At 35.7% G+C, this 23,776-nt stretch overlaps 4 protein-coding genes across 4 annotated transcripts; 3 read left to right on the plus strand and 1 right to left on the minus strand.

Moving 5' to 3' along the window:
* The first annotated feature begins 31 nt into the window (after window positions 1-31).
* LOC107476658 (dual specificity protein kinase YAK1 homolog) lies at window positions 32-9,106 on the plus strand. Its single transcript, XM_021137110.2, is given in 19 exon segments — window positions 32-462; window positions 588-903; window positions 2,721-2,920; window positions 3,082-3,235; window positions 3,334-3,443; window positions 3,642-3,711; window positions 3,803-3,885; window positions 3,972-4,053; window positions 4,142-4,182; window positions 4,752-4,864; window positions 5,541-5,713; window positions 5,881-5,995; window positions 6,158-6,240; window positions 6,357-6,431; window positions 6,597-6,671; window positions 7,016-7,647; window positions 7,812-7,964; window positions 8,292-8,569; window positions 8,654-9,106. Coding segments are annotated over 18 exon segments (2,706 nt in total). The 5' UTR covers window positions 32-462; window positions 588-711; the 3' UTR covers window positions 8,731-9,106.
* A 971-nt stretch (window positions 9,107-10,077) lies between these two features.
* LOC127745556 (uncharacterized) lies at window positions 10,078-10,792 on the plus strand. The gene is made up of 2 exons (XM_052258361.1): window positions 10,078-10,252; window positions 10,345-10,792. Exons 1-2 carry the CDS (start codon window positions 10,141-10,143, stop codon window positions 10,698-10,700), a joined length of 468 nt encoding a protein of 155 aa, XP_052114321.1. The 5' UTR covers window positions 10,078-10,140; the 3' UTR covers window positions 10,701-10,792.
* A 4,345-nt stretch (window positions 10,793-15,137) lies between these two features.
* LOC127744856 (actin-related protein 8) lies at window positions 15,138-19,602 on the plus strand. Its single transcript, XM_052257596.1, has 12 exons — window positions 15,138-15,554; window positions 16,152-16,237; window positions 16,335-16,405; window positions 16,506-16,573; window positions 16,704-16,765; window positions 16,993-17,090; window positions 17,200-17,281; window positions 17,479-17,621; window positions 17,926-18,074; window positions 18,749-18,882; window positions 19,036-19,154; window positions 19,360-19,602. Exons 1-12 carry the CDS (start codon window positions 15,175-15,177, stop codon window positions 19,435-19,437), a joined length of 1,470 nt encoding a protein of 489 aa, XP_052113556.1. The 5' UTR covers window positions 15,138-15,174; the 3' UTR covers window positions 19,438-19,602.
* A 3,136-nt stretch (window positions 19,603-22,738) lies between these two features.
* On the minus strand, window positions 22,739-23,134 carry LOC127747527 (uncharacterized). Its single transcript, XM_052261529.1, has one exon. It carries the CDS (start codon window positions 23,132-23,134, stop codon window positions 22,739-22,741), a length of 396 nt encoding a protein of 131 aa, XP_052117489.1.
* Window positions 23,135-23,776: the final 642 nt, after the last annotated feature.

Here is a 23,776-nt window from a genome sequence, read left to right on the forward strand (position 1 = left end):
ATAAATAGAAATAATTATAATTATTTGTTATTTCATATGATCGAAGCAAGACGGCGTTGTTCTCTCTCTCTCCGCACAGAGACACCAACGAAACAAAACATCCAATTTGCATCATCGTCATCATCATCATCATCATCATCATCAACCCTTTTATACCATTTACTCTCTTCTTTCCAAGCATTCACCAAAACCACCCTTACACCAAAAACCACAAAAAATTGGGGCAAGAAAGGTGTCCCACTTTCGCGAGAACACTTCCGATCCAACGATTTCTCTTGTTGTTATCTTCATACCCAGAGAAAATAGTTTCTGTCTTCGCTTCTGTGTTGGATTCAATTGGAAAAATCCTTGAATGGATCTTGGGTATCTTGGCGTTCGGCGATGATTCGAGAAGGTTCTGTTTACGATGGGATTGAAATCCGTTGGTGGGTTCTTCGCTAAACACCGATTGTAGCACAAAAGGTGGGTGTTTTTGATTATTTGATTGGGGGTAATCTCTTTTCTTCTTTCCCTTTTGGGGATTGCCCTTTAGGTGTTTGATTTTATGTCTGTGTGATGTTGTGATTGGTGTGGTGATGATGCAATAGATATTAGAAGAGGAAGAGCAATGATGATGGTGGAAGTGGAATTGGAATTGGGGGAAGTGAATCTTTGAGTTTGGAGGAGCTTTTGTTCTTTAATCTTTGAGGGTGGTCTTTCTCTTGCTGTGTCATGGATGAGGCTAGGCCTCGGAATAATGAAACTGCTGCATCATCATCATCGCCTTCAGCTTCGCGGTTGCCGGTGTCTTCCGGATGGCGTCCGAGCCGGGCTGTGTTTGCTCCTTATGGGCCACCACAGGGTGAAGAAGCCACAGCTCAAAGGCCACAGAGATTGAGAGTGGCAGTGACAGTGAGGAAGCCTGTAAGTTTCTTTTTGGATTTTTTAAATGATTATGTTTGAAAGTTATTCCCTTATAATCATAGTTAGATGTCATAGATGTGCTTTGTTTGAATTAGCTTAGTAAACTGTTAACTTACACTGTGTATATCACTAGGTCAAAAGTTGCGACTTCTAGTTAAATTGTAAATACTTTTGGTTAAGAACATTATCAAGTAGATGCAATCTGACATTGACCATATCATGGACGTGAGTTTAGATGTTTGTCCATAACAGAAAATCCTCTAACACCTACATTGCATAGTTAAGGGGTTTTTGAGAATCTACTATCCAATCAATCGGACTATTGTCCATTAGGCCTTGCGACTCCCACAGTAGAATGCTATAGGAATCAAACTATTGAATGTAGCTTTAAATCTTTAATACTTCTTGTTGACCGTGTTAAGCCTTCCCAATGTAGAATGCTATAGGAATCAAACTCACAAATGCTACTAGACTAAGAGCTATAGCTTTTATTTAGGGTGCAAATCTTTGTACTCAATGTTCATTATCAAGTGCCATGGTTTGATTACTCTAGTTCTCTTTGTGCATGCCAAGGCAAGATGCTGGCTCACAAGTAGCATCACATTGGGAAGCAAATTTGAAATGTTTATGAAGGATCCTTTAGGGGCCATGTAATTATTGAGTGAGGAATTGGAGGCTTTAGGTGGGGAGAAAGGAGACCTGCAATGTTTTGCAGCATCTTAGCCTTTCTTTTTTTGGTTCCACCTTTCTCATTTATGAGTATATACGCACCTTCCTCCTAAATTGAGTCTAGTATCCGTCAAATATCAACAGCAGCAGGTGTTTTAGTGTGATGTCAATGCAACAGTGTTTGCCAATTTGGTGCCATGTATAAATGGTATCAAAACTTTGATTTGGAATGATGGGGTTAATGGGGTGTCGGTGCAATTTCTTTCTAAGCTCACTGACAAGGAGAGCAGAAAATGTAGAAGGTTGAATACTCCAATGTTTGTAGGGGATCATGCCTATGTTTGGATGAGCAATGTCAGAAATATTGAGCTTTCATATGGAATTTGTGGGCTCTGCTAGCAGTTGTGTTAATTTTTGGGGTTGTGCTGTGGTATGGCCTATGGAAGAAGTAGTGGGATCTGCACAGTCCTAGTTCAATTTTAGTTTCCTTTTCAGTGACGGTGATTAAAAAATTCAACCTTAGTTTACTCTGTGTTTAATGTTTAGATTATGGGAGAAAAAGAATTGCTTTCATCCAAAACAGGGCTTTTTGGTATCTTTGAGACTTGTTGGCTTGCCCTTAGACTTGCATAAGTTTCTCCTCACTAATTGAAGTTCTGGCCCGCATAAAAAAGTAAAGATTCTATGGTAGTCCGCAGTGTTTGCGGTGCTTTCATGCATATGATCGGAAAGAAATTCTAGGGTTTTTAATATTTTTTATAATATTGATTTCATTTGGGATACGATTATATTTTTTGACTTCCTCTTGGTGCTCAGAACTTGGGCTGTTCAATGGCCACTGGAGTTTCTTTAGCTAATATGCAAAGAGACTAGCATACCTTATTACATGCTTTTTATGTTTTACCTTTACCTTTTGTATATATGCCATGATGGCTTATCTTTATATTCTCTTCTATTCTAATAATATTTCTTTTTCAATTTGTCTAGATAACTTATGGCATGATTTAGCAAGTGATTTCATTGTCATCACTCGTCAAGCTAGGCGATTAGAAATTACTAACTTGTGTTTTTTGTCATCAATTGATACATGATCTTGTGCCCAATAATATCTGACTGTTCGGAGCTTTGGCTTTGCTTGTATTTTGTAGTTGGTGGCAAGATTGACCAAGGAAATAGTTGAAACATATCAAACATGCAATCCAAAGTTTAAATATTCTGAAGATCTAAATCCAAAAAGATTTTTGACCAGTCCATCAATTGGAGTGCTTAATGATGGCTATGATAATGTAAACTCAGATCTTATTCTGACAGTGAATTTTGTCTTGGTCCATGTAGAGAAAAATAAAAGGTTTGTCATACATATTTCTTTCCTTTACGCTTTATGTTTATTTGAATATCAAAATCAATACAGAGTACAGACAGATTGGTAGTTGATAGCAAGTGTGTCATGTTGCCCTTCACCTAGTAATATCAGCATGTCTTTTATGAATTGGCTTTCTGATATTGCAGATATATTGTCAAAGATCTTCTTGGCCATGGGACATTTGGTCAAGTGGCGAAGTGCTGGGATTCAGATACCAACAGTTTTGTTGCTGTGAAGATCATTAAAAATCAACCTGCATACTATCAACAGGCACTGGTTGAAGTAACTATATTAACGACGGTAACGTATCATATTATGATTTTCTTTTTTTAATTATAATTATTTTCTTTAAATGCAACCAAGAGAAGTTAATTTGATATATCATTTCATTCTTGCAGTTAAATAAGAAGTATGATCCTGAGGATAAGCATCATATTGTTCGTATATATGATTATTTTGTGTATCAACGGCATTTGTGCATATGCTTTGAACTACTGGACACAAACTTGTAAGTTTTGGTCCTTTTGGACTTCTATTCCCATTAGTATCTGTCCTGCTATGATCATTGAAAATGCATGTAAAGCATGATTGGTGTTCAAGTTCTATTTGAAATTTTGGACTAAAATATTTGATGGATTTTGCAATATTACAATTCTGGATTTGTTATCTCGTTGCATATTTTGGTATTGACATTGTAGCCATATAGGTATGAGCTTATCAAGATGAATCATTTTAGAGGATTATCACTTAGCATTGTTCAGCTATTCTCTAAGCAGGTATGTCAAATCTCTGAATGACCTTTATGCTTTATCTTTCGCTGGCTTTGATATCTTACCATAATCTTTTTTTTTAATTTATATTTTTAAGATTTTATGTGGACTGGCTCTATTAAAGGATGCTGGCATTATTCATTGTGATCTGAAGCCAGAAAACATTCTTTTATGTACAAGGTTGGTTTTTTACGTGGTGTACATAATGAAATGAGTGTTGTAGCTATTTCATCTTGTGGTTTAATGAAATTGTGTCTCATGTGTAGCACTGTGAAGCCAGCAGAAATCAAAATTATTGACTTTGGATCAGCATGCATGGAAAACCGCACTGTTTACTCCTATATTCAGGTTTACATACTGTTGAACATAGCCTTTTTGATCCTTCCTGTTGTAATTATAGTTGTCTGGTACTTACAATCTTTCCCTTTTTATGCAGAGTCGATATTACAGATCCCCTGAGGTTCTTCTTGGATATCAGTATCCTACTCAATGAAATTTGTTGTTGAAACTTTTTTCCTCATGGTTTTTCAATTTTTGATGTTTCTTTTCACTGCTCTATCTTTTTTCTTTTGCTGCAGTGTGATACCTGTGTTTGATTGGCTAAGTATTTCCATTGAACGTTTTTAACTAAAGTCGAGGTTGTTCTTTAGCATTTGGAGCTATAGTTTGGTCTGTGTCGACGATGTCAAACTCGTGCATACTGTGGGATCAGATTGGGAAGCAATTGAACATTTTAGAGTTACAAGTTACATGTTTTCCTTCCTTTTTTACGGATGGGGTAGCCATAGTTGGGCCTTTGTTGGAGCAGGGTGTGTGTTAAAGAATTTGGCTAATTTGTTGATATCCGCAAGTGTTGTAATTCGTAATGGTAATTAGAACATGCAGTCCTTTGTACATGATGAGAGGCATGCTTTTGTTTAAATTGATTGCATGCCTGAAACCCTTATTGCATACTGTTTGGAAGAAGGTTGTTTTTTAATGATTACCTTGTCAGATTATTTTGAGATACTCTTCTTTGCTTCATATTTGTCCTTAACGCTTAAAAGGTACACAACAGCTATTGATATGTGGTCCTTTGGGTGCATAGTGGCTGAATTGTTTCTTGGATTACCATTATTTCCCGGGGCTTCAGAATTTGATCTTTTGAGGCGGATGATAGCCAAAAGATAAATGGTCAAAAATAAAATTCAAGTATTTGTATTCATTTAACAGTGTCTTTTCAGCAATCATATGGAAACAGAATGGTCCTACATTTGAACACCAAATTGACAGCACACGGTAGCAATAAGGTTACTCTGAAATATAATTAGGTCTTCAAGATAGTGTGTAGGACTGAAAGGATTGATTAGGAACTCAAATTATAAAGGAATTACCCCATTTGAGATTCCGATTTCAGAAAATATCACTCTTTTTATTTATTCATTTATTTTATTTTTATAAAAGAAGAATTTCATTGAGACTAAGAGAAGAATAATAAAAGATAGAGGATAAGAATTACTCTATACAAGAGCAAAAACAACCAACAGGGGTTATATATAACGCGTATCTTCCTCTCTAACCACTTTATACCTCTTTCTTCTTATTTGATCTTTTTTTTTATAGATATTTTCTCTCTTTGGTTCTCCTTACTTATCCTACTATATTCAATTTTTCTATGCCAAAAGCAAATGGGATGCTAGTAACATCTTACATAGTTACTGTCTCTCAGCTATATAACAGCGTATGCCAATTTCTTTAAATAAAGAACAAGCCAGAATAAAGCCTAAACAATTTTATTTTGTTCTAGTATGCAAATCAGTTAGCTTCCTTTGTTTCCCTGCTTTGAATAAGATTTTAGATTTTGTGAATATATTGCAGAGGACAGCCACCTGATTATGTATTGAGGGAGGCAAAAAACACAAGTAAATTCTTCAAGTGTATTGGAAGTCTCCAGAGCATAGAGATTAGTGAGGGTTCCAAAAATGGAAGAAGTGTTTATCAAGCATTGACAGAGGAAGAGTATGAAGTTGTAAGTTTTACATGCTTCTTTTTATCTATTTTAGGATGTTTTCTCCAAAACTAACATTGTCGCATCTCTCGTAGTATATCATTCTAATTGTTTTCACTTGCCTGCGCCCGCTCCCTCGCTTTTTCTTAAGGTTAGATGTTTATCATTACATTTCTGATTTTGTTCAGAGAGAATTGAAGAAGCCAACCGTTGGAAAGGAGTATTTTAATCATATGAACCTTGAAGCAATTGTTACAAACTATCCCTATAGGAAAAACCTGCCCAAGGAAGATATTGTCAAAGGTTAGCTTTTCCATAATTTGGTAAAAGCCATAGAGGCTGGAAATGCATGCACAGCATGATTTTGCTGTTTTGGTTTATTCAACCATATATGATCATATTTTATATTTTATTTCTTGCATCAAAATTGACAGTACTAAGGGATGTTGTGCAAACTTGTTTCAGAAAGTCAAATAAGATTGGCTCTTATTGATTTTTTGAGAGGACTTGTTGAGTTCGATCCTGCGAAACGATGGTCACCTTTCCAGGTAAATTCCCTTTGTCCCATTACCCCTGCTTGACTCATTTTCAAACTAAAGTTTGGCTTGTATTGATGTGAAGTTTAATCTGTAAGTCCTTAGATTGTTAATTTATGTTCCTTTAGGCCTCAAAACACCCTTTTGTAACTGGAGAGCCTTTTACACAACCTTATCAGCCTCCCCCAGAGACTCCTCGTGTGGTAAGTAACTTCCAATTCTAAAGTGTCTGTTTTTTCTCATAAGGTAGTAGGTTATACTTTTAATATTTGACTTAAATTAACTCTGCCATTTAATTTGTCTGGTTGTTACTATATTTTCATTCTAATATCTACCTCATGTAATATACATCTTATTTTTCTGTTTAGCCGGTTGTTCAAACTGTCAAGGTGGATAATCATCCAGGTGGAGGGCACTGGTTTGCTGCTGGCCTGTCACCTAATGTGAGCCTGCTACTTTTGTAAATATTACTGCCTTGATATCTGTAGAGAAGTTGAGTGCATTTCATTGAAGAATACATTAATAGGGTGAAACACAATTATCGTCACCAACTTAAACAAAAGATTAGGCAGATGAAAGGAAAAAAAAACCAATATAGCAAAGCTTCCATCTCTCTCCTCCCCGAGACATACTTCTCTAAAGTGGTCATGCAGCCTCTAATGGAAACTCCTATTTACTCTCTTCAATTCGGCTACTACAGAATTCGGAGTACATGTACATCATTTTCAGTTCAGAAATAATTATTTTTCATTTTTTACTTTTATTTTGTTATATGTAATCGATCCAGGTTCCAGGAAAAAATAGAGCTTCGATCTATAGCAACGCACATTTTCAGATGATGCAGTATCCTCCTTCTAATAGTTATGGTAGCGTAGGAAGCCATGGGAGCTATAATGAGAGCATTGGGCTTGGTAGCAGCTATGGAAGTTATGGAGACAATAGTAACATGTTTCCTTACTATTCACCGGTTGGTCCATCTGGTATGAACATGCATAACCCCAGCCCCTCTCAGTTCACTCCACCTAGTTCCTATGGTCAAGTTGGTTCTCCCGGACACTACGGACCTACATCTCCAGCGAGAGGAACCACTCATGGATCACCTTTGGGGAAGACACCTGCAGTTAGCCAATTTAATCGACGGAAAAACTGGGGATATTCGGGAAGTCCTCAACCTCAAGAAACAGTATTTTCTTCACATTGGCAAGGACAAGGTCCTGACAACTCAAGCCTTCCCGAGGGAACATCCCAAGCCCTTGGCAGCTCCCCATCTTACGTGCAGTCAAATATGAATCCTGGAACCTGGAAGCAGCGAGGAAGTGGAGGGTTATCTTCGAATTTGGCAGTGCAGTCAACAGAGTTGGCTCATGACAATGCAGACTCAGGCATGCCTGATCCTGGAGATTGGGATCCTAATTATAGGTATACTTTTAGCTCCCTGACAGATATTTTGATTTGGTTTTTCTAAAAGAATTAAAATTGAAATGTAATTTTTTTTATAAAAATTTGTGTTATTATTATTATTATTTTTTAACAGTAACACAAGATATTATAACATCAACTGAACAACTTTAACTTAATTTCAGTGATGAACTACTTCTGCAAGATGATGGTGCAGATGAAAGTTCCTTGACAAATGATTTTTCTAGAAGCATGAGTCTTGGTTCCACGGAACCATGGGTTGGATTGGGAAGGTTGAACCACGGAACCAGTACAAGCTCTCCAATGATCGTACAGAGGTGAGTTGTCTGCTGCAGAATGTTTCTCAAATTAGCATTGCTTGCTCCTCAGTTTTTGTATTATCCCATGTACAGATTTTGTTTGACGTGCTGATGAGTGGTTCCATGGTCAAAGATTTGGTTGAAGGTTTTTTTATTGATCTAATTTCCTTATAACATTACTTTTAAGAGGGTAAACTCACTCTTATGGTCATAAAACTATCAGAACATTAATATTTCTTGAAATTTTATTTGTAAACTTTTAGGGAGAAACCATATAATATTGTCTTCTCTTGCAATTGCTATCGAGTTAAAATCTAAATATATTATATTATCTGTATGCCTCAGAATACCCGCATCAGGTCAAGCATTTTCTGGTGAGATGGGTAGCTCTCCAATGCATCATGATCTTCAATATATGTCAAAGCCTTTTCATTATATACCTCATGTTTTACAAAATTCTCCAAGCCGATTCGGTCACCAACCTACTCAAAGGTTTCCACATGGTAGACCTCCCCAGAGCGGCGACTGGAATCAACTTAAGGTTGCACCTCCTCCTCCTAGTTTCGGTAGTGTAGGCCAACGCTCTCCCAGGAATAGCTCATTCTCCAACAACATGACATGGGGTATATAGTATGCTATTCTTATAGTAAGAGACTATTACCATGCAACTATATCTATAATCTCTAACTTGAGTTGAATCGTTATAGGGCGAAGAATGAATCCTCCGGTTTCAAGCATGCCGCCAACATCTCGCGCAAGAAAAGATTATGCAAGGATTGACTAAAGCTGAACAACACCACATATCTGGTGAAAGATCAGCATGCATGACGAGCCGAGTCTTAAAGAAAGGCCCCCAAAAAGTGAAAAAAGTGGTTGAAAGATTTGGAAAATACTAAAGAAAAGGGAAAAAAAAGCCAGTACCCAAAAGTTGATTAGCGACCCCTTTTGTACCTTTGATTATTTATTGTGATTGCTGCATAAAAATAATTTATGCTTATATAGTTTGCAAATTGCATGCCATTGATCATTTATTTGGGTATTGGTGTTTGGTGAATGGTGCTTCAATCCGCACATGGCTTATACATTTTTGGTAAAAAAAAGGGGTTTCTTGTGGTTAATTAATGATATATTTGTTAGCAGTGTGCAAAAGTTTTCAACTATTTTTGCTTCCAAATTTTCTCTTCTATTTATTATTATTGTATTCTTAAATGCTATTTTATTTGTTTCATTCTCATTCTGAGAACATGATTTAGATTAGAGAGTATTTCATATTTTGCAGGTCTCTAATACCATCTCTATTTGTTAAGGGAATTCATTCGTGTAGGAACAAGATTTTTTTTTTCCTGAATTAGAAGTTATAACTCATTTATTGAAATCAATTACTGATTACTGATTGTACGATTACTGTCATTGTTTTGTTTTACAACATTTAAGAATGTTATCCAGCAGTAATGATCAGATAAAGAATATTACCCCAAAAAAGTAATTATTGATGTATTTAATTATCATGCAAATAGATAATGTGAGATATGTAAACAAATATCACATGAAAATACAAAATATTATACGATATGTAGTAGTATAATAAATAAAATTGGTAAAATAATTAAAATACAAAATCTCAATAGTAATATATATAACTAGAAGTATTTATTTAATTGTTTCCATGATGAATGATGCACTAAAATAAGGGAAATGTACATTTAATAGAAATTGTTGATATTAAATTATGTTAAGACTTGGTGTTTATTATAGCATTGTCTTGTAGTGGAGAATAATGATATGATGCATTGCATCTTTAAATAAAATGAAGATTGTATTTTTTTTATTACAGAAGATGTAAAAAAATATATTATTCTCTACAAATTTAGTGAAAATTTTCATTCTTTATCCAATTCTACTCTTTAGGGGAAAAAAATAAAAATAAAAACCCTAAACTAAAATCTAGTTGAAGAGGGGAGAAGGATAAAATTCTCATTTCTAGATTGAGTGTGATTCAAGGAACTCCAACTTTAAGCAAGGCATCTTTAATGTGACTATTAATGAGAACCTTAATTGTAGTGTAGGACTAGAGGATTGTTTTGGATAAATGTTTTGTGCTAAAAACAATTAACAAAGTTTCTAGAGACAGTTATTAAAAGAAGAGTAGAGTCATGTCTCAAGGTTAAGTTGGTGGTTACGAAACTATTCAGTAATGGAGAAGTTAAAGGATGAACAAATGGAGCATCATCAATCTTTTGAGGCCAAGGATCCTTTAACTGAGTCCATTTATAGCCTTCAGATTGCAAAGGAAGCACTTGAACAAGGTTTGCTTCTCTTTGATTCTTACTACTATATAATTACCATCGTAAAAATCTTGATTTGCATGCTTCTTAAGAAACATTCTTTTCTCCCTCAGAAGTGAAAAAATTTGGTGACATTTGCAACCAACCTCTGTTATCTGCTTCAACTTCCTTGGAACTCAAGGCATTGAGCAAATCGGAAGATTCTAAGGATGAGTACCTCGCCGATGCGAATTCAGTCTCTGTCAAGACACTGGAGAAGCAAGGATCACTATCTAGAATTCAAGTGCAAGTTCCTAACAGAATTGAAGATTTTGGTGACATCATAGCAGTTGTGGAAACTTGTATGATTGAGAGAAGTGTGTATAAGCTCACATTTTTATTTTCATTACAGTTCATATTATTGATCTTGGTTTTTTTACTTTTCGACTCGCGGTTATCAATTGATTCTGCTGTCGTTGCTCCGACATGAATCAGAGAAGTTACCTTCACTGTGTGCATTCTCAGAAGATTCTATGTTTGAATCTTAAATTTCAGTCTCATTATGTATGCTAATCTCATTTTGTTTACTGCTATAAACTATTCTTTGAATATTAAGTGTTTTTCCTTTCAGAACTTCAAATTTGTGCTAGAATAAATGCTTAACAGTTAACAACATAAAAGGGATTGTGAAAGAACTACATTGACATGAAAAAAAATTGAGCTACTTCAAATGAAATAAGTTTTCACAAGTTTTTCATTTTTTTTCCTTATATTTTTAACTTTGTACATTCAAATATGATGATGGAAACAAATTAAGTTACTTCCAAGAGGTTTCCATTTCTTTGCCTATAGTTTGGTTTATGTCTTGGAAATTACGAAAATAGGCTTAAATATCATCCATAAGAGTATAAGACATTTTTGTCCTATCCCTCTAATTTGAAAGTACAAAAGTTATGGTATTAATAATTAGGATAAATTTGAATGGACAAAAATTGACAATAAAAATTATTTCAAGTTGAGAATTGTTTATTTTTGTCTTCATCCTTTTTATAGACATTTTTATCCGCAAAATTTGAGAGGATATTAATCATCAAATAGTAAGAAGTAAGAACAAGTCTAGGATAAACCCTTCATGTAATTTTATTTTTTCCTCCTACTTTTTGTTTTCTTCCTTTTATTGTCTTTATTTTTAAATATTAATGTGAAAATAAGAATGCCATTCAGGCACTAGAGAATTTAAAATGAAGTTAAAAAAGTTTAATTAGTCACTAATACAAACAAAAGGGGGCCACAAGTAAATAATCCCCAAAGAAAGTGATAATGGTTAAATGATTATCTAATAATTTGTAACAATGAAAAAGGTATTGTCAAATTGCATTTAAGCATTTAGGCCTATTTGGTTGTTTTCCTTCATAATAAACTTGCTGAAAACATCATGCTTCACATGAATGAAGTAAACACATAAAGACAAAGACCTTTAGGACCCTACCAAAAAACTAAAGAAACAACCATGATGGTTCCTTATCTATTATGACTAATGGTTTCACTTGCAAGTGTCCAAAGACTTAAGACTAAGACAAAAACCAATTGGAATATCAGAATCTAATACTTTAATCTTCAGAACCTTGAAACATTAAACTCACCAATGAGTAACTGAACTTTGGGAAGAAGCATAACTGGATGATGATGATGATGATGCCATAAATAACTCTGATTGAAAAGTAACACCTTCTTCTTCATCCATAGTTGGAACCTCATTAAGATCAAAACTCAAAATCTTGGGACAATTCTCATTCCCATTTCCATGAGATTCATCAACAACAACACTGACTTGATGTTCTTCCTTCACTACTAATCCTGCTACTTTCTCTGTGGCAGACACAAAACATGATTTAGATTCATTGTTCATAATCTTCTGATTGTTATTTGATTTTCTTAATTTCCTTTTCGCCGAGCCATTATCCAAATCCTTCTTCTTCTTCTCCTCCTCAGCTGTTCTTAATTCAGTTAACTTCATTTTTTTTATCCCTTTCTTCTTCTTGATGCTAACAATGCTGGCATCAGAAGCCTGAGAACCCCAAACGGTTGCAAACCCCTCTTCATGACTTAATGGCTTCTTCTCTGCAATCTTCAGCTCCTTGATGTCAGAAACTGGCAATAACTCAACCTGATCAACACCAACCTTAGAGAAATCTTCGCATTCGTGCGCGAATCCAGTAGCTAGGAGCATTAGTTCATTGGCTGCTTCTTGCATCTCAATCTCATCATTGTCATATTCCAAATTGACACCAACTGAACCTGATTTTTCACTAGAAGATATACCTTTTCTGCCTCTCTTGGCTGTCACAGACCAACCCTTCAAAAGGGTAAGCGAAAGTTTGGAACTTTTTGAGTCCTTTGTTGTTCCTTGTTTAGCATCATCACAAACTAATTTCTTGGTGCTTAAGGCATGAACCTTCATGTGTCCAGCTAGAGCTTTACATGAACCAAATGATTTATAGCACAAAAGGCACACATTATGATCAAGATCATGCTCATTCTTCCTGATCTTCTTGTTGTTATGGGCTTCTTCTGTTGTGTTTGTGACCTTGAACTTGATGCATAACTTCTTGTTGCTATGCTTGAATTGATCATCATCAAAAAGGTTGTTTTGGTAATTGTCATCTTGTTGATGATGACCCTTCTGTGGGTGTGACTCTTGGTCTTCTTCCATGAAAGAATTTAGCTAAGAAAACAAAAAAGAAACGAATTTTATTGGTTCTTTTGGGGTGATCGATGGAGAGTAAGAGAGAATGTGAATTATTTGAACCCAAAAAGCATAAATAGATTGGAGTCAAGGAAACGGAAGAGGGTAAACTAAGAGATTGAGTTAACTTGGCCACAAAGAAAAAAAAAAAGGAACAATTTCTGTTAATAGTTTGAAATTCTCTTTTGGTAATGACACAAAGAGAAGAACTTGATCTTGAAATTTTAACTACAGAGGGAAATTAAGAATGCTCGCGAACAAGAAGTAAAAAGAAAGTAGAAGAAAAGAAGGAGAATAGAGATAGTTACCTCAAATTCAAAACAGAACACGAAGGATTGCGAAAAATTGGAGAGTTACTTTATTTATTTATTTTATTTATTTATTTGGTTTAATGCACAACTTGAAGTTATTAATTAAATTTTTTTTATTTATTAAAATTAAAATTCTCAAAAACTTTTATTAGTAATAAGTAATAACTTTTAATATATATTCTAATACATGATAGTTAAACTTTTTGTTTCTTCTTTACTTTTTTACAAAAATAGTAATAAAGTAATATTAATATCGACAACAAAAGTTAAACTTCAATTTTTATCAAAGTTTATATAATTTTTATCATTTTCTATGGTTTGAGTGTGTTGAATCTCTAAAAACTATCATATCATTGTTATTAACCTAAGAGATTAAAATAATGCTACTAATGTGCATTCACTTGCACACACATTCTTTGATATTTAATACTTAATAGGTATAAAAGGATTATTTACATTATTTGATATTTAATACTTATAAAGTCAGATTGATATAATTATTATAATTTAAAAACTAAATTTTTGCTTATAATCATCTACTATAAAAATTATTTTTTTGTTTATAAATTACTTTTTAGTTTTTAGCTTAAAATTATTAGTTTCGAATTAGAAACTAGTTTCATATATTTTTCAGTCAAATATAATTACTCAAAAAGAATTTTTTTCAAAGTAAAACTTCATATGTAATTGATTTTTTGTAAAATTGATAATTAAGAATTATTACACAAATCATCCAAAACTTTTTACTATTAATCTTATGTGAAGGGAATTGCACTTCATTTGATGATATTTTATTGATTAAATGGTCAAATTACTATTTGAAAAATTATTCATTTTTAAAATTGAGATTCAAAAGATCTTTTTAATTAAATTCATTATTTAAAGATTTTAAATTAATTATGTTAGTTCTTTTGTCATTCTTATTGTTAACTGTGTCAAAATTTATTGATGTGATACGTTAAGTAATATTACAATACATACGTAGAAGTTCTAGTTGATTATTAACATGATTAATTTAAGAAATTAAATCAAATCAACTCCAAATCGAGAAATTTTAATACTTTAAGTTCTCCCCCTCAATTAAGTTTTAGTTTGATTTAATTTCATAAATTTATTATGTTAATAATCAATTAAAATTTTTAGGAATGTGTTGTAGTGTCATTTAACGAGTTAAATCTCAATTTGACCCGTGAAATTTAACCTGATGCTCAAAATAATCCCCACAATTTCGTTGGCCCCAATTAAAATCCCAAATTTATAATTACGGCTCTACCTTGCCCCTGCGATTATCTACGTCACCGGACTGTTGATCTAGCGCAATTGCATGGTATGGTGGACACTACTTAAACGACGGCGAGTGTAAGGGTTTTCTTGATGTTTGGTGACTTATGATCGTCGTAGCAGAAAGAAAGAGAGTTTTAACCCACAAAAAACTGAAACAACGTGGTTTCCAAAAGATTTGGGTAAAACCAATGTGCCGTCGTTTAAGTAGTGTCCACTGTGTCATGCAATTGCATCAAATCAGCATTCTGATAACGGAGATGATCGCAAGGGTAAGTTGGAGCCACAATTGCAAATTTGAGGGTTCTAATTAGAGCCAACGAAATTGTAGGAGTCATTCTGAGTATCGGACTAAATTTCAAGAACCAAATTGAAATTTAATTCGTCATTTAACGTACTATCTTAACAAATTTTGATACCATAAAAAAATTAACAAAAATAATTTATATGACTAATATAAAATATCTAAAGAATAAATTTAATTAAAAAAATATTTAAAAGATCAAATTAAAAAACGAATAATTTTTTAAAAACTAATTTAACTATTTACGGATAACTTATTTCTGCAACGTGTTAAGCGAGGGGAGGAAGAAATAAAATGTAAGTACTCAGAGCTAACCGCTTTCATGATTTTTCGGAAGTTGCAAGTTGCAAGTCCACACTCCTCTGACTCTGAAACACAAACCATGATGGCAACACTCCTCAGAAAACTCTGCGTTTGCAGTGAAACGGCGTCGTATAACAACCACCGACCCTCATCCGAAGCTGCTGCTTCTTCAGGTTCGTTACTGGAATCACTTCCAAGCGAGATTGTGATGCAGATCGTACGGTTATTGGGCCCAAAGCAGGCCGCACAGCTCAGCGTGGTTAACAGAAAGTGGCGATCCCTCATCTCCGATAACGAACTCTGGGCCCACTTTCTTGAGGTCCACAATCCTCAGCCATGGGATTCCGTGCTTTTCTCCGAGACTTTTCTGGCCTCTGCTTACCCTCTTCTTCCTCTTCCGTGAGTAACGCACCTTCCATCTTGGAACTATGGATTACAAATCGTTTTGATCATCTTTGTTTGGTGATTTTGTATGCGCTGTTTTGCTCTGCGATAGTGATATGATTCATGCTTGGTTAGAGGTTAGGAAATGAGTTATCGTATCTTCATGTTGGCGTTGAATTCTAGATATTAGTGGGAGACTGATGTATTTGATAGAATTTATTTTGGAATATTTAGATAATTAAGTAGAAAGTACGATACTAAATTCGATTTCTAGAATTTTTTGCATTTTTATTCGTTTGAACAATAATATGATTTCTGGAGCATTGATCTCTCTATATTTGGTATATTTTGTCAAAAGGCCGAGATGCCATTTTCTTAAGAAAAAAGAAACTAAAGTGACGTAAAAGTGCTCATTTTAGTACATGATGATAAGTTTTACAAAAATACTGCGTACATACCAAAAATAGTCGCCAAATTGTGTTTATATATTTGTGTTAGCACATGTGCTTATCAACTCATTTTCGAGGTGTATTTTATACTTGTTTAGTAACTACTTTTTGTGTACTATGGTTGTAATTTTTAACTATTATCCAAATGCATTTGCAACTGCAGAACCTCAGTTGCTGAGATTCCATCTGTGTCATTCAAGCAAGTTTATGGCCAGCGTGCAAGACTGCCTTGTTCTGTTATCATCGATGGTGAGTCTCGCAATTTGCTTGAGTGTATGCTTGCTTGCTTGCTTTTTGTCATATTTAATGTGGTTAGTTAGTTGGTGTTCTTTTTCTTCTTGTCCAGGTGGTTCTGGCTATTGCAAATATGGTTGGAGCACACTCCCTTGTCCATCATGGCGGTCAGCAACCTTTCTGGTAAGGCTATCTTGGTTTGAAACAAATGATTGCAAGGTTCAACATTGCTGCTTACATGGTATTTAAAAGGTTAATATATGTTTGGGAATTTGATATGCAGGAATTTGGTAATGTGGAAACGCCAATATACACCAGACTCAGACACTTTTTTTGGACTATTTATAGCAGGTGCAAGTCATTCTTGGTGCAATAATTCACTGCTGATAAATGTGTAATTTATTATGCTTCGGTGATGATTAGTATGCTGCTATTGCTACTTATGTCTAATCTGTATAATATATTTGTTGCTTTCTCGCAGGATGAAGGCGAAACCAAGTTCTCAACCAGTTGTTGTTTCTATACCAATATGCCACTATGATGGTCAGTTACATTTTATGATTTTCTTCCATTGTTTTGGAATGTGAAAGAAAAATGAAAAATGGGCTGCAAACATGATATACTGTTTTTGATGCTTTTATATTCAAAAGCTGTTATGAGTTGCGATCTATCCAGGTCAATATTGTAGATAAAGAAGAAGCTTATACAACACACTTTTTTATATGTCATCACCCAAGTGAAATATTTGTTATATATGTTTCTCATTGCAGATACTGAATCAGCCAAAGCCTCAAGGCGGCAGCTTAAGGAAGCAATCTATACTGCCCTGTTTGACATGAATGTTCCTGCTGTTTGTGCTCTAAATCAGGTAACTTTGATAGTACTAAAATAAAGAATAAAAAAATGAAAAGAACTGCAATCTGGTTCCATTTTACAATTAATATTTTTAATTGTATATTTCTCTTTTGCAAATGTAGGCAGTTCTAGCTCTGTTTGCTGCCAAACAAACTTCTGGAATAGTTGTGAATATAGGTTTTCAAGTCACATCTGTTGTTCCAAGTATGTTCTGTAACTTCTTTCCTCATATCTCTCTCTAAATTTCTTGTTTATGCATAACAATGAATTTCTTGCATGAAGTACCTTTGAAATCTGCTGCCTTAGTGGCTTTAAGAGGTAGTCAATTCTTAATAATCGCCTCTTTCATCGTGATGTATAAAGTTTTTGTCCGAAGCATATCTAAATGGTTTGTTTTACAGTTTTAAATGGCAAAGTGATGCGAAAAGTGGGTGTGGAGGTTGTGGGGTTGGGAGCCCTAAAGCTCACTGGATTCCTTAGAGAACAAATGCAACAGAATAACATGAGTTTTGAATCAATGTACACTGTTCGAATGCTGAAAGAGGTACTAAACTATTAATACCATTCCTTTTTTGTTTTTGCTTGAATTTTAGAAGAGCAATGTAATGTATTCCTATATATGATTCCATAAGACCAAGGTTAAATTAACAATTCAGGTGGAGTTGAGTTTTGTTTATGAGTAATTAAATGCACGAAACAGGAATAGGATTGCTGATTTCTTTTGTGACTTTCATTATTCTTTCCCCCTTTCATATGATTTTTCTCTGCAGTGTGGTGAGAGGGACTACTTCTACATTGAAATAATCTCAGTGTTATTGTCTGATATTTTGTTGGTCGCATGGTAACAGAAGCTATGCTATGTTGCTATTGATTATGAAGCAGAGCTATCTAAAGATACACAAGCATCATTTGAAGCTGCAGGAGAAGGATGGTTTATACTTAAAAAAGAGCGCTTTCAAACCGGAGAGATCTTATTCCAGCCACGTCTTGCCGGAGTGTAAGTTTTTGTACTTTCTTACAATACTGTTTCAACAGTTTCATTATAGGAAAAATGCATCTCAATAATCTAAAATAAAACTTAAATTGCAATTTATTTTTTCTTCGTTTTTTTGGTGCTTTGAATGAACTTGGGTTTTGTTACCTAAGCTTATAGTTGAGCCATTTGTTAGTGCCAATATTTTTTAATTTTAGTAGATATGTCAACAAATATCAACAAAGAAAAAGAGCACCATAAGCATCCCTCTGACTCTCTTTAATGTATAGTTCGAACGGCCGCATGCAAAGAGTGTAATCTAGGTAGCCTAATTGATAATTGTATCAGTGGCTGATTCCATGACTTGAATCGATGACCTTGAAGGCAAATAGAGACAACTCAATCATTGCTTCAAAGTCTCGAAAAAATGAATAGGATTTTATTAAGCTTCTAATTTGATCCTTCATCTTTCCATCCAAAAAAGATTGATTCATCATGATGTTTTCTGAAAAGGATGAGGACATTTTGTTGGACAAATATGGGATTCAGTTTAAAATTCAAATGAAAATCTTCATCTACATTTATCTATGGACAAATATTTCATTCAACATCTAGAGAGTTCTTAGTCACTATCTTATTTATTTCTTCAAGATTTTTGCTCAATTGTAGCTTAAGCACATTTCGCACTTGTTTCACAGACGAGCAATGGGTTTGCACCAGGCCGTCGCTCTGTGCATCGACCATTGCCATTCTGCAGAATTAACCGCGGACACGAATTGGTTTAAGACCGTAGTCTTATGTGGGGGCAGTGCATGTTTACCAGGTTTGGCAGGTAAATATCCCTTTCATTGTTGCATTCTATCTTTTAAATCCTTATAACAGAGCTGAAAAATGAAATTGAACTAAAAACTTACTGAGAACACATGGTGATGAGATACTAGCAACAAGTTCTAATAATTCTACTTCTGTGATCACTCTGGTTCAGAAAGATTAGAGAAAGAACTTCATGCCTTGGTTGATCCCAACCTGTCAGACAGAATCACAGTCATACCTCCTCCATATGGCGCGGATACGGCATGGTTTGGAGCAAAGATGATTGGCAATGTGAGCTATTCACTAACATTGACAAACTTTTGTGTTTATCAATCCAATATATTTCATGTTGAATGTTTTATAAAGACTTAATCGTATTTTTATAATGTTTTGCTTTTTCCTTTTTTTATTACTGTACTCATGTTTAATTTTCATTATTATCCTGATTACTCAATAATAGTAACTCTAATTTCTAACTGTTTATGGATTATGTCAGTTAAGTACCTTTCCCGGTCCATGGTGTATAACAAAGAAGCAGTTCCGTCAAAAGCATAAAACTAATCGGATATGGTGATTACTTGCATCTCAAGTTACTATTTTTCTCAATTATGCTGGCAATATGCACCAGCAACTGTATGATTCCCATCATGTAAATTTCTATGGGAAGGCATTAAATTCAAACATGTATATTAGTTTGTAATTTTCGTTAAGCATTACATGTATGTATTATCTGAAAAGAAAATATCTAGTTAACATATTGAATCATCTTACAATTTTCAGTTATATTTTTATATAAAAAAATATCTTCATATGAATAATTACTTGTTTAAAATGATATCTTTATTGATAAGATCAATATACTTATAATAAAAAGATTAAAATGCACCAAAGAGAATTGTTCTTTGGTACTCGAAATATTATGCTACAGATAAAAAAAACCTTCAAAATATAAATAATAAATAAGTCTTTTAAATAATTTAAAAATATGACAAAATAATCAACAAATATTACATTTTTATAAGTGACAAAAAAATTTGTTTTGGGAAGGCTTCTGAGGCAGCCCCTCATTTTTTCTATATGTATGAGAGCATAATTACCCGCTTAGGCGTTTTTCTTCCTTTTTTAGACTTTGAGATAGCTGTTTTATGACACTATCGTGTTGCTTCTACCCAACTTCACCTAATTCTTGGAGTTCTGAAAATTTATCAATTTATCAGCCATACTTTAGACTTTCCGACTTCTTTGAAGATTTTCTTTTATCTCTTTCATATGACTAAGCCCTTCAGTGGGCAAAATAAAAAACAGCAGTGTGTGTCTTTCCGGGCCATACAAGACCGGAGAGTTTTTACCCTTTTTGATGAATCCTTTCATGACTTCAAAAATTTTTTTTTTCAAAGTTCAAGCTGTAGAGGGTCATTACCCCTTTTTCCTGGATGAAACGTCTTCTCCTCATTTCCCCCTATACTAGATAGAGGCCTCTCCTTGTGAAAAATACGGTTTGGACGATTTAGATGAGATGGAGGCGACCATTGTAGGGTTTCTCCGAGAAGTATGGGGGAGAGCCCCCTAGCTGGATATGAAAAAGTTTATCCAGGGGTCTCCGACCTTTGTCCATGTTCAACTAGGTAGCTTTTTGTTTGTTTATCACATTTTCTGACTTGATGGTCGCATGACTTGTTTTTCCGACTTGTTTTAGTGACTTTAGCTTCCTAATTGCTTTTACAGAAATGGCGAAGAAGAATTTCAGGGAGTCTTACCAGAGAATTCAGGAGGCCAAAGCGAGGTCCCGCGCCAGAGTCGGCGGCGGCAGGGCAGCTGGTCCTTCTCTTCCTTTCTTCTCCCCCTCCTTCTCACAATTTGGGGACCCCCACTTGTCCTATTGTTATTTCTTCCTCAGCCTCTTCTCTGCCATCCCCTCCTCTCCGATCTTCCCCTGAGCCAGAAAAGAAGAGGCGCAAGACTTTAGAGTCTAGCTCTTCTTTTGAAGGTGAGGCCAAGGTGGATGCGCCTCAATTTGTTCGGAAGCATATCTATCCTCATACTCGTATAAGTATGGATGATGCTTCTGTTCGAAACCACCTTACTATTCTGGCTCAGGAGAGTATCAGGGCGGCAGGGGTGTGCACAAAGTTCCTTGATATTTTTGAGAAGACTCCTCTTAACTCTTTGGGTTCATCCTCGAGGGTTGAGGAGTTGGAGGGGAGGCTTCTCTTATATCAAGGGCAGGAGAAGGTGCTGAGGGAGGAGGTCACCAAATTGAAGGAGTAGAGGAATGGCCTTCAGGAGAGGGAGAGGAAGTTGCAGGCCCAGTGTTCCATGGCGGAGGGCCTGAGGGAGAAGGCGCAGGAGAGTTATTCGAGCCTGTTCGAGGATCTTGTGGAGGTGAAAAAGGGTTTCCTGAGAGCTCGGGAGGCCTATACAGAGTTGGAGGACTCCATTGCTGACGGGGTTGAAGAAGCATGGGGGATCTTTAAAGAATAGGTCGGGGTTCTTGCTCCCGACTTGGATCTCTCTCCTTTGGATCCGGATAAAATTGTGGTCGACGGGGCTATCGTTTCTCCTCCCTCTCCCCGATATGTCATCGAGTCTGATCTAAAGACTCGGGGGCAGAGGATAATGGAGTCCCCTCCCCAACCAAAAGATGCCCCAAGTTCTTCGAAGGCTCCTGGAACTTCCACTCCATCTCCTATGGACATTTCTTTTCCTGGCCCCGATAGCGCTCTGACTACTCTCCCTGACTCTGGTGGTGCTCTGACTATTCTTCCTGACTCTGGTGGTGCTCCGACTATTCTTCCTGACTCTGGTGGTGACGTCCTTCCTAATTGAAAAGAAAAATTATTTGTGGCTATATGGGGGCCCGGTCTGTGGGTCCCCCCTTTTTAAAACTATTTATTTTTATTCTGCTGACATTTCTTTGGCCTTTTATGGCCGTAAACAAAATATTTAAAAATACCCTTTTTGGACAAGGTTTAGGTTATCTTTGTTGGTTGTGCGCATGCCTTTCTGTTTAGGTTTCGAAAAACCTTTTTGATCCTTGTTTTGAAAAACCTTTTTCTTGGCTGGCTGTCCCTTCTTCTAAGTTACTCTCAAATTTTTCTTGAAGGCTTGGGACAGTCTTAGTGCTTTCCATAGGTTTTCTGATCTCTTTTTGGTATTCCTTATACTCAATTTTTTTATTTATTGAGTTCCTATAACTTAGGTTATTTTTGCGATGCATTTCTTTGTTTTTCGATTTTTTCCGACTTGTTAGTCAGATAATTTTTGAGTTTATCACGATCGACTTTTATAACCTCTTTACACCAACTTGTACGTCGTCGTTTTATCCTGACGACCATCTAGGTCGGTTCATGGGATTTTCATGCTTTTTCGAGCTTAAGTCGGCGCGTTTCGTAGAAAGAAAGAAAGTGAGAAGGAATTTATAAGAGATATTGTAAAAGATATTTATTTATTTGCGAAGGTACTTTACCGCTACTAAGGGTTTTTGACTATCTATGACCCTTTAGTCTCTACTGTGATGCCTCGTTAAAAACCCCCCTTCAGAAAAAAACCCTTTTCTTTTGGAAAAAAACCATAAAGTTGGGAAAAGAGTACATCAGGGGGTAGAGTTCGCTTTTAACTGTAGTACCTTTTCATATTACAAGCATGCCACAACCTATGTAGCTCGGTGCCGTTTAAGTCGGTCACTTTGTAATAACCTTTTCCTAAGACCTTACTAATCTTGTATGGTCCCTTCCAATTAGCAGCGAGCTTTCCCTTTCCAGATTTATTGACTCCAATGTCGTTTCTGATTAAGATCAAGTCATCTGGGGCAAAGCTCCTTCGAATGACTTTTTTGTTGTATCTGGTGGTCATCCTTTGCTTTAATGATGCTTCTCTTATTTGGGCTTGTTCTCGAATTTCAGGGAGTAGTTCAAGTTCCTCTTTGTGCCCTGTACGTTCCCGACCTCATCATGGAAGATCACCCTTGGGCTTTGCTCGTCGATTTCTACTGGTATCATGGCTTCCACGCCATAGGCAAGTCGGAAGGGTGTTTTTCTAGTGGCCGATTGGGGCGTCGTCCGATAAGCCCATAATACTTGGGGAAGCTCTTTAGCCCAATCTCCCTTTGCCTCTTGCAACCTTTTCTTCAATCCTGCTAGTATAACTTTGTTGGCCGCATCGACTTGTCCGTTTGCTTGTGGATATTCCCCTGAGGTGAACTGGTGTTTTATCTTCATACTGGCTACCAAGCTTCTGAAGGTTGAGTCGGTGAACTGTGTACCATTATCCATGGTGATGGAACAAGGTATTCCATACCTTGTGATAATATTTTTGTAGAGGACCTTCCGACTTTTTTGTGCGGTGATGGTGGCTAAGAGTTCTGCTTCTATCCACTTTGTGAAGTAGTCTATTCCCAGTATTAAGTATTTTACTTGTCCTGGGACTTGGGGAAAAGGCCCGAATAGGTCCATCCCCCATTTTGCGAAAGGCCATGGAGAAGTTATACTGATGAGCTCCTCGGGGGGAGCCACATGGAAATTTGCGTGCATTTGGCATGGCTGCCACTTCTTCACAAATTCTGTGGCATCCTTTTGCAAGGTCGGCCAGAAGAACCCAGCTCGGATTACCTTTCTGGCTAGCGACCTGGCTCCGAGATGGTTTTCGCAAATCCCATTATGAACCTCCTCTAGCACTTCAGTGGTCCTCGAGGTCGGAACGCACTTCAGCAATGGTGTTAATATTCCTCTTTTATAGAGGATATTTTTTACCAGAGTGTAGTATTGTGCTTCCCTCCAGATTTTCTTGGCCTCTTTTTTCTCTTTAGGGAGGATGTCGAATTTTAAGTATTCAACTAGGGGGTTCATTCAGCTGAGGTTCAACCCGGTGACTTCAAGGACATCTTGTTTGACCTCTGTTTTAACTACAGAAGGTTC

Source organism: Arachis duranensis, chromosome 1, assembly GCF_000817695.3.
Source record: "Arachis duranensis cultivar V14167 chromosome 1, aradu.V14167.gnm2.J7QH, whole genome shotgun sequence".
NCBI lineage: Eukaryota > Viridiplantae > Streptophyta > Magnoliopsida > Fabales > Fabaceae > Arachis > Arachis duranensis.

Bases quoted from the DNA above. Each gene is read 5' to 3' on its own strand.
- LOC127747527 (XM_052261529.1), bottom strand. From the start codon at position 23,134: ATGGATAATGGTACACAGTTCACCGACTCAACCTTCAGAAGCTTGGTA.
- LOC127744856 (XM_052257596.1), top strand. From the start codon at position 15,175: ATGATTTTTCGGAAGTTGCAAGTTGCAAGTCCACACTCCTCTGACTCT. The intron at 16,574-16,703 runs GTGCAAGTCATT...GCTTTCTCGCAG, and splicing joins TTTTGGACTATTTATAGCAG to GATGAAGGCGAAACCAAGTT. The intron at 18,883-19,035 runs GTAAATATCCCT...ACTCTGGTTCAG, and splicing joins ATGTTTACCAGGTTTGGCAG to AAAGATTAGAGAAAGAACTT.
- LOC127745556 (XM_052258361.1), top strand. From the start codon at position 10,141: ATGGAGAAGTTAAAGGATGAACAAATGGAGCATCATCAATCTTTTGAG. The intron at 10,253-10,344 runs GTTTGCTTCTCT...TTTCTCCCTCAG, and splicing joins AAAGGAAGCACTTGAACAAG to AAGTGAAAAAATTTGGTGAC.